The 10452-nt window shown below is 34.4% G+C and overlaps 1 protein-coding gene across 1 annotated transcript; it reads right to left on the reverse strand.

The window, feature by feature from the left end:
- Positions 1 to 713: 713 nt before the first annotated feature.
- On the reverse strand, positions 714 to 4205 carry LOC107891615 (zinc finger CCCH domain-containing protein 66). The gene has a single exon (XM_016816457.2). It carries the CDS (start codon positions 3204 to 3206, stop codon positions 1179 to 1181), a length of 2028 nt encoding a protein of 675 aa, XP_016671946.1. The 5' UTR covers positions 3207 to 4205; the 3' UTR covers positions 714 to 1178.
- Positions 4206 to 10452: the final 6247 nt, after the last annotated feature.

Genomic DNA, 10452 nt, shown 5'->3' on the forward strand with positions numbered 1-10452 from the left:
CCCTGTCTTCTGAGATTTCGAGAAAATCAACACTGCACCTATTTTTAATTTAGGTTAAATTTTATAAAACATCAATCCACCCCCCATATATATATAACTCATAAAAATTCAAAATTCATAATAATAAATATTTTAAAAATTCAATAAATTTCAAAAAAGAAAATTATAAAAAATTTTAGAAAGTTTATCCATTATAGTAGTAAATTAAAATTTTAACAGTTCAGCTAATTTTTTCCGTCCAAAAGCAAACAATTTAACTAAAATTTGAAGGTTGATGGTGAAAATGACCTAAAAAGAATAAGAGCTAAAATAAAATAAAAATGAGTAAATTAAAAGCTAAATTTAATACTATGCTTTAGAAAAATATTATATTTGATTCAGGTATATTTTTTTAAAGTGTACATGCCACATTTACACATCAAATTGAAAAATAGAGACATCTGAAATAATATAGAGAATAAGTCTGTCAAGAAGACATAGTATAAGGACTGTTTATGGAATTTAGCTTTTATTTTATTTATTGTCAGTCAAAACAAGAAAATGAGAAGTTGGATTACCATAAACTTGATTTTGTCCTAATGTTTTAGTTATACGAATATTTAGAAGCAGCAAACTTGGAACATTATGGTTTTACTAAATTAAGAGAACCATTGAGATTAAGAAATCCAACACCAACTTAAAATAATCTCACTTCTGCTCAACAATCACATCCGAAGATCCATTTCCATTTCCATTTCCATTTCCATTTCCAATTAAATATGGAATGTTGGGATTGATTTGCAGGAAAAGATATAAAAGGGAGAAAAAGCTATCTGATCTTCCACTTTACCAATATAGAAAAAGCATCAAGAACATATAAGCAAGTTGCCACTTAAAATATGTATATATTCATTGAATGATGCAGTTGTTCCTGGTACATTAAATATGTACAGCCTCACCATGTGAAAAATATATGCTCAAGAAAGTAGAAAAATCAATGCACCATGCTTCCATTTGCATATTGAAATAAATGCAACTCTGAAATTAGACTAATTGCAACTTGGCCTAACTACCCTCTTCTGCAAATCATTCATCACTTCTAATCGAAACCTTTTGTTTTCATCACTTTATATTAACCCCAATTAAAAAAAATCTAGTAAGGTTTAACTTAGGATACAATGGTGGGGCTAGCTTTGCGTCTAGGCCATCATCTGCTCTTGCTCCATATACGATTGCTCCACCCAAGCAGGGAACATTGCTGAATCCCTGGTGTTAACTTGATATTGTTGTTGCTGCTCGTCCTCGAAACTTAGCTGCTCTGAAGAGGTGTCCTTCACTAAAGACTGGACCCAAGACACATCTGGCTCATTCGAAGTTGGTGACATTGATTGTGATGGATTTCCAAAATTGGTGTCACTACTTTGAAACGCCAAAGAAGGTTTCTTTAGTTTATTTAGCTCATCCCCCTGTACACCCCACTCTAATTTTCCATCAAGCAAACTCCAATTTGAAAATTTACTAGGCATTGCACTTGCGGAAGAAGCTGGTGAAGAAAACCCTAAATGATGATTTACCGTAGTATGCTCCATAAAGCCCTGGCTCCAGTTTGCAAAGGCAATTGGCCTTGGACTCAAAACTGTAGTTGCAGTTGGCCTAGATGGGTCAACCCTAAAGGATTGAGATGCACTCACAGGAGGGGATGCTAGGCTGGTTGGGTAGCTAGCATGGAGTTGCTCGTTGAAATTCTGAGGCATTTGAACTCCGGTGGGAGACTGCAGTTGATGAGGCGAAGCATCAAGTGAGATTCCTTGTAATTGTGACAAACTAGTAAGATCCAGAGGCTTCATCCCTCTAAACCTATTTAATTCACTAGTTTGGTCTGCAGAAGTAGAAAAGGCTGAAGTAGTGGACAAGGTGTTGTTCCAGTTGGTTGGGGAAGAAAGACCAGGTATCTCATCCATTAGTTGTTGTTTTTGGCGGCGCAGATGACTTTCCCGCCCAAGTTGTTCTATGTTTAATTCCAAATTTCGAGCACATCGTGCAGCTTTTAGCTTACTACCATGAAGCTGCAAGGTTAGAATGATGTTAGACTGGTTTGGCCATGTCGTTTCAGTCGTAGAAGAAGATGTTCCGGTAGGGGTCAAGGGCGGTGTTGATGTTGGAGGAACCATAACAGATGGAGAGCCAAGGGCATGTGTGCTCATTGAGCCCATGTCTAAAACAGAACCAGCTGCTGAATAAGATCGTGGGGAAGGCACTGCTGACCCTGTTGAAGCATACACAGGACGAAGCTCTTCAGCCTTGTGAGCAAAGAAACAAACCCTTCTATTGCAATTAGTCTCGTCTTTGCATAAACGAGTTCGATATTGGGCAGGATGAAGCCAACACTCGAAAATACCGTGTGCATACTCACAAATATCTCCCTGCTTGCAAGATCCCTTACGAAATTCAGGGCAAGGAACACAACTGTACTGATATTTTCTAGGATCACGTCTCCTTGCATTTTCTCCAGGATGAACGAAAGGGCACTCAGTCCAGTCATGAGAGTAAGCCCTGGAGCAAGGTGTTACCTTAAAATTATACATCCTAAACTCATCTGTCCCGTACATCCCATTCTTAATGTCTGGAAGAGTAACATCAATGAGATACTCTTTCTTCTCAACTCCATCTTTCAAAACCCGACGCATTGAATTACAAGCTTCTATTTCAACAGGCAAACCATATATTTCACTAACATTGCCACTTCCTTCCAACAAAGACTCCAATATCTTCTTCCTCGAGCTAAAACTTGAATTATAAGCTGGAGCAATCAAATCACTAGGTCGATTTCCATTCGCATCGAGAGCATTGGTATCAACTGACGCATTGAGCAAGGTTCTTACAACCTCAGTTGAATTGTAGGATCCACCAACAACAGCACAGTGGAGAGAAGTGGCACCATCGGAACCACTAGCCCTATTAACATTAACACTACCACTTCCAATAATATAATTGACCACATCTTTGCTCCCAAACAAGGAAGCAATCAAAAGGGGTGTTCTTTCTTCAAACCCCATCTTTCTTGAACCCATTCTCCTTCCATACCAGAAGCTTCGCTCATCGATATCACGACCTTCTCTCTCGATAGCATTTCTGAAGCCAATTAGATCATTCGAAGCCGACAACTCTAATAAATAAGAAAAATTTTGAGGAACCCTATCTACTTTATGAGAGCTATCATTCATCATAAAGCGAGTTTGAAATGGTTCCTTATTTGAGCTACTGAACGTGGAAATTTTGCTTATGTCCAAAAGGAATAAAATTAAAAACACAAGAAAAAGAAATATTCACTTGTTGAAGAAATTCAGATGCTGAAATTGATATAAAAAAGGACAAATAGAGAGAAACTACTCTAAACCCCCTCCCCACAACTTCATGAAATTAACAGAAAAACACCATAAGTTATTCATAAAGCATTCAATTTAACTAATAAAATACCAATCCCTAGAAACTATAACCATTAAATATGTAACAAATAAACACATCCAAATATTAAAAGCCAAGACATAAAGTTTTAACCATATAAAAAACAAAAAAACGGTTGGAAAAATGAAAAAAAAAAACTATAATAAAGCTCCAACCATAACGTAGTAGTAATATAGAAAAGTTAACTATCCCAAGGTGGCAACAACAAAATTACTTCAGAATCTTTCTTTTATTTTTTTCACACATTTTCTCGCCAACCAAACAAAAAAACAAACAAGCCACCAACATAAAAAAGAACATACCTTTGAACATGTCTCGAGAACAAGTGAATGGTAAAAAAGGAACACGGTTCTTAACAAAATAAAGAGATTTCAATGGGAGACAACTGAAAACACTATGCTATGCTAGTAAGAGAGTGAAGTAAATGTGAAAAATGCTCTTCACTATATTCTAGAGTCCTCAAGAGGGATTAAACCTTTCATTTCATTTCTTCACCAACTTACTTGTTTTCATCATGCATGTTGTGCTTATGTTGCGAGATGGCCAACCATGCAGTGGCAAGTACATATGGCGGACAGTCCAAGCATAAGTCATTTGGCGGACAGTCTGAAAGTGCGAGAATGTTGGCGGACTCTCCATATGCGACAAGTAAGAACAAGCTCGTTGATGCTCAAGCTACACATTGTCAGACGAACTATGAAACTGCTGACTATTTGGCAGATTGAAGAAATGCAGATTGTATCCGCCAATTGCATGGAAATGTTCTGGTGCATGTTGCACAAGTTATGTTACGCGTGTTTGATAAAATCAATCTTAGTTGGTAGGATTTTTTGATGTGTTTAGGTGCTGATTGACACAAATCAGCTTGTGTACAAGTTTTTTCAACTTTCAAGATTGTATTAGTGGGATTAGTTGAGTTTTGACATGAATCAACTAATATATATTGTATTAGTGGGATTAGTTGAGTTCTGACATGAAAATGATGATGACATGTATCAAGTCAAACTAGATTGCTAATTTTCTCTGTTTTACTTTCTTTATTTGTTCATAAAACCAACAATTGGTATCGAGAGTCATTGATCTTTAAGGGCCTTTTTTGTGTATTTGCAAAAATGTCTTTAGCAAGTTATTTCGCTCTTCCACCACTTGAGTTCAATGGTGAAAACTACCATATTTGGTAGTAAAGATGAAGACCTACCTTCAAGCTTTTGACTTGTGGGAGGTAGTGAATGTCGATGTTGAGTCACCACCGTTGAGGGCTAATTTTACCATAGCAAAAATCAAGCATCATAGTAATGATTGTGCTAAGAAGTATAAGGTATATTGTGCATACAAAGTGGTATTTCAGATGTGCTTTTCACCAGGATTATGGCATTTAAGCCTTTCAAAGAAGCTTGGAATAAGCTAAAGAAAGAGTTTCAAGGTTTGGATAAGACTAGGCAACAACTTCTTATTAATCTCAAGAGGGATTTTAAGAATTTAAAGATGAAAGAAGCCGAGACAGTGAAGTAATACTCATCTAGGATAATGGTAGTGGTCAACAGTATCCAGCTGCTTAGAGATCAGTTCACAGACAGCAAGGTAGTTGAAAATGTTATATAACAACACTTCCTGAAAGGTATGAGTAAAAAATTTCCTCTCTTGAAGACTCGAGAGACCTGTCAACAATTTCATTATTGGAGTTGATCAATACGCTATATGCTCAAAAACAAAGGAGATCATCAAGACAAGAGGAGCGTGTTGAGGGAGCCTTTCAAGCAAGAGGTAAAGACGGCTCAAGCTCCAACAATTGCAAAGGAAAGAAGGCCTTGACGGATGAGAGAGAAAAGCCAAAGAGAGATGCGGGAAGGAATAAACATCTGCCATGTTCTCACTGTAAAAGGATGGGTCATTCAAAAAGGTTTTATTGGTTTAGACTTGATGTTCAGTGTAGAGCCTGTAAGCAACTTGGCCATATAGAGAATATGTGCAAGAATAAGGGGAAACCACAATAATATCAACAATCATAGCAGCAAAATGCTCAGGCACAAGCAGCTGATGGAAACCAAGCTCAAGAGAAGCTCATGTTTACTTCCTCGTGCTGTGCTATAAATAACAACATTGAAAAGCATTAGCTCATTGACAGTGGTTGTACAAATCAGATGACCCAAAACAGAAACATCTTTAAAAATATCGACACAAATTTAAACTCTATGATTAAAGTTGGAAATGGTTAGTATATTAAGGTATAAGGAAAATGAGATGTTTTAATCAACACTCCATTAGGTACAAAACTTGTTTCAGATGTTCTTTTTGTACTAGAAATCAATCAGAATTCGCTAAGTGTAGGTCAGTTGCTTGAAAGAGGCTATTCTGTTGTGTTTAAGAATAGAGAATGCTTGATTGTTGATCCATATGGATGTGAGCTTATATTAGTTGCTATGTTTGGCAGAAGCTTTGTTGTGGACTGGAACTTACCAACATCTAAAGCGTATATAACTTCAGTAGATAAATCTAAGTTATGCATAAGAAAATGAGTCATGTTAATTACAGGGTGTTATCTCAGTTTTCTAAGGATAAGTTGGTTGAGAAGTTATAAAAAATGGTTGAGCATGAAGATGTCTGTAAAGTATGTCAGTTGGAAAATCAGAGTAGGCTATCGTTTCCTATGAACAAAGCTTGGAGAGCCTCTAAAAAGTTTTACTTAGTTCACACCAATGTGTGTGGACCCATAAGAACTCAATCATTAAGTGGCAGTAGGTATTTTATCTTGTTTATTGATGATTATTCAAGATTTTGCTGGGTTTACTTCCTGAAAAAGAATTTTGAAGTTCCATAAGTGTTTTGGAAGTTTAAGTTGGCTATAGAGACTCAGTCTAAGTTCAAGATCAAAATTGTGAGGTCTGATAATGGAATTGAATAGACCTCAGGACTATTTGAAAAGTTTTGTAAAGGTTAAGGGATTGAACACCAACTCGCTACCACTTATACACCTCAGCAAAATAGTGTAAGTGAAAGGAAAAATAGAACCATGATAGATATGGTCATGTGCCTCATGTTTAAGAAAAACTTACCTAAGAGTTTCTGGGCTGAAGCAATAAATACAAGTATGTATCTCTTGAACAGGTTGCCAACTAAGGTTGTAAAGGAGAAGCCTTCTTTTGAAGTATGGTTTCGCTTTAAACCTTGAGTTGCTCATTTAAAAATTTTTTGCTGCATCTATTATGTTCATATTTCAACAGTTAAAAGTGACAAGTTGGAGAAAATGCACAACCTGGTATTTTTGTGGGCTATAGCAGCAATAAGAAGAGCTATAAAGTTTTTGATCCATCATCCAACAAAGTGTTTGCAAGCATGGTTGTCCTGTTTGATGAAGATGCAGCATGAAATTGGGAAAAGTCAGAACCAGAACAAGTCAGTGAAAGACATATTTTTATGACTAATAAAGCTGAAGTATATGAGCAAGAAGAAGCTAATGATGATTTTTCAGCAAGGGGGACTCGACCTATCAGTGAAATTTATGAAAGGGTTGATATGATAGTTCTTGAACCCGCCAGTTCTTAAGAAGATGCATCAACGGAAGACTAGAAGAAAGCAATGGAAGCTGATTTGAAAATAATCTACAAGAACCAGACTTGGGAGCTTGTTGATAAGCCATCACACAAAAGAGTTATTGGTGTTAAGTGGGTGTACAAAACCAAGTTCAATGTTAATGGTTCACTCATCAAGTTGAAGGCAATGTTGGTTATGAAGGGGTTCAGTCAGCAATATGGGGTTGATTACATGAAGACCTTTGTACTAGTAGTAAGACTGGATAAAATCAAGCTATTTCTAGCTTTGGCAGTACAAATGGGATGGGAAATTCATCAATTGGATGTTAAATCAACTTTGTTGAATGGTTATCTGCAAAAAGAAATATATGTGGATCAACCACCTAGTTTCACGGTTAAAGGAAGTGAAGAAAAAGGTTTACAGGCTTAGAAAATCCTTGTATATGCTAAATCAAGCTCTAAGGGCTTGGTATGCAAGAATCAATGAATACTTGCAAAATTTGAGATTTTAGATAAGCCTAAGTGAACCAACTTTATATGTGAAGATAGTTGAAAAGATTACAACATTAATCGTTTCTTTATATGTTGATGACTTGTTAGTAATTGGGTGCAGTGATAACTCGGTGACAAAGTTTAAGCTACAGATGGAGAAAGTATTTAAGATGTTAGATCTTGGAGAAATGAGGTATTTTCTTGGGATGGAGATGCTACAAGTCAAGAAAGGAATATTTATCAATCAAAAGAGGTTTACCTTGAAGATTTTAAAGATGTTTTGCATGGAAAGATGTAAAGCGATCAGCACACTAGTGGTACTTGGAGAAAAGCTTAGTAGGAATGATGAGTTTGAGAGGGTCGATCAGAAATATTATAGAAGTCTTATTATATGTTTTTTGTATTTAACAACAACTCAACTAGACATTATGTATGCATTGGGCGTGTTATCAAGATTTATGCACTGCTGCAACGTATCACATTTTAAAGCTACTAAGAGCGTGTTGATATACATCAAGGGATCTGCTAAGCTTGGTGTATGGTTTGAAAAGGCAGAAGCATTGAAGCTAGTTGGCTACATTGACAGTGATTGGGTAAGATCAGTAGATGATATGAAAAGTGCCCCTGGTTATCTTTTTTCGCTTGGATCTGGCGTATTCTCATAAAGCTCCAAGAAACAACAAATTGTTGCTCAATCATCAGCTGAGGCGAAATATGCAGTTGCAGCAGCAACAGTAAATCAAGCTATTTAGCTGAGAAAACTTCTTGGTGATTTGAATCTTATTCAGACAGAAGCAACACAAATTTTGTGTAACAATCAATTCGTCATTGCAACTACGAAGAATCCCATTTTTCATGGTAGAACAAAATAGTTCAAGATAAAGTATCACTTTGTGAGAGAATTTGAATAAAAATAGATAAGTAACTTTAATTTATTGTAGCTCAGAAGATCAGCCAGCATATATTCTGACCAAGCCTTTGGGAAAGGCGAGGTTTGAAAGGCTTAGGAGGGAAATTGGTGTTCGCAGCATGATGGCCAACCATACAGTGGCAAGTACATATAGCAGACAACATATCACGGATATTTCAAGCTATAAGCCATCTGGTGGACAGTTCAAGTCATTTGGCTGATAGTCTGAAAGTGCAAGAATGTTGACAGACTCTCCTTATGTGACAAGTAAGAACAAGTTCCTCGATGCTCAGGCTATGTAATGACCCGATAGTCACGGGTGTCAGAAAATGTATCTTCGAGACTCTGTTTTTGTAAGTTAGTTGTGTGATTAATTAGGTTTTGGTTAGGTGAATTTGTAAGAATTAAGAGTAATTAGGTAAAAGGACTAAATTGTATATAGGGTAAAAGTTGAATTATAGATTAAAGAAAAATTAAAGGGACTAAAGAAGCAATTATACTAATATTAAGTATATATATTATATTATAATAAGTAAATGAATTTAAAAAAAAAAAAAAGAGAAATAAAGAAAGCCAACAAAATTAGAAAGGAAAGAAAGAAAAGAAAAAGGAGAAAGAAATAGACGAAGGGCCTTAGGATTTCAAAAGTTTCCAAGTTCAATTGGTTAGTCAATTTAGTCCCATTTTCTTGTAATTTTTATGTTTTTGGAATCCCGATGTTAATTACTACCCGACCCATGTCAAAATTTTAGAAATTATTGGGTTTTTAAGTGTTGTCTATGTTGAATAATTTTAGTATTAGGGATTAAATTGATAGATTTTTAAGTTAGAAATGAAAAATGATTAAATTGTAGAATAAATTGTAAATTTTGAGTAATATGGACTAAATTGTAAAAATTCAAAATTTAGGGATTTGAGTGAAAATAGGGAGTTAAATTTAGTTTAAAGTAGAATTTGTATGAAAATATAAGATTAAATGTGAAGAAATAAAATTAGTCTCGGTTTAGGGACTAAATTGAAATTTAGGCAATATTTGAGTAAAAATTGAAATATTCAATATGAAATTGAATTGTGTTATATTGATAATTTTTTAATTGTTTTAATTTCGTAGCTATAAAACTCGATAGTATGGTAGAAAAAAAATATGAATCTTTCTACCGTACTATCTATATCTATTATTTAATGTAGAAGGATACAAGCTTAATATAGATGAATCCACAATATGTATCTTCATACATGTCGATATCAATTAAATATATATACTGTACATAGTATCTCAATTTTATTTCTTCGCTTGATAGGGAAAAGATAAAGTTGACGAAGAATAGCTCGGAATTTCTGGTTTGTATTTCTATAATCCGAATTTAGTTGTTAATTGTTATAATTCAATTTTAATGTATATGGTAAGTGTTGAGGTGAGAATTATTGTGTTTTGCAATTGAAATAGATTGATTTAGCATGTGATGAATTTATTGACTTTATATTGATTGAATTGGTATATATATGTTGAATATATATTGATTATTTGAATTGAATTGAATTGAATTGATTTTCAAAATTTTAATTTTTCATTGTAACAGAAAACCGTTTTCAAACAGGATTTTTTTCAATAAAAATCAACATAGAGTACAACTTAATTATACAAAAAAAAAAATCAAAGTAAGTTTGAATTAGGATTGATTATTAAACATCATAAAATATAAGCTTTTTCAAAAAAAAATCTATTTTCTAAAATTATTTTTCAAAAATTGTTTTCAGTACAATAAACCTAACTTAAATTTCTTAAGAATTTTAAATTCGGAGAGATCCAACAAATCCATTAATTTGAAAAACATATATGTTACATAAGTAACGATTTATCTTTTAGTTTAGGATATTTTTGAAATCCAAATGATTTCATCTTATTTGGGCATTACCTAATTATATGAGGATTTAGCAAAAATGATGGAGAGTTTATCTTTGTTTGTTACATTGTTTTGTGAGTGCTGCTATTTTCTAGGAGTTCCTAATGGATTGCCATTACCAACACAATTTATTGTTGGATATTTCTTGAAGTTCACTAAAACGTGCAATAAT

Source organism: Gossypium hirsutum, chromosome D09, assembly GCF_007990345.1.
Source record: "Gossypium hirsutum isolate 1008001.06 chromosome D09, Gossypium_hirsutum_v2.1, whole genome shotgun sequence".
Taxonomy (NCBI): domain Eukaryota; kingdom Viridiplantae; phylum Streptophyta; class Magnoliopsida; order Malvales; family Malvaceae; genus Gossypium; species Gossypium hirsutum.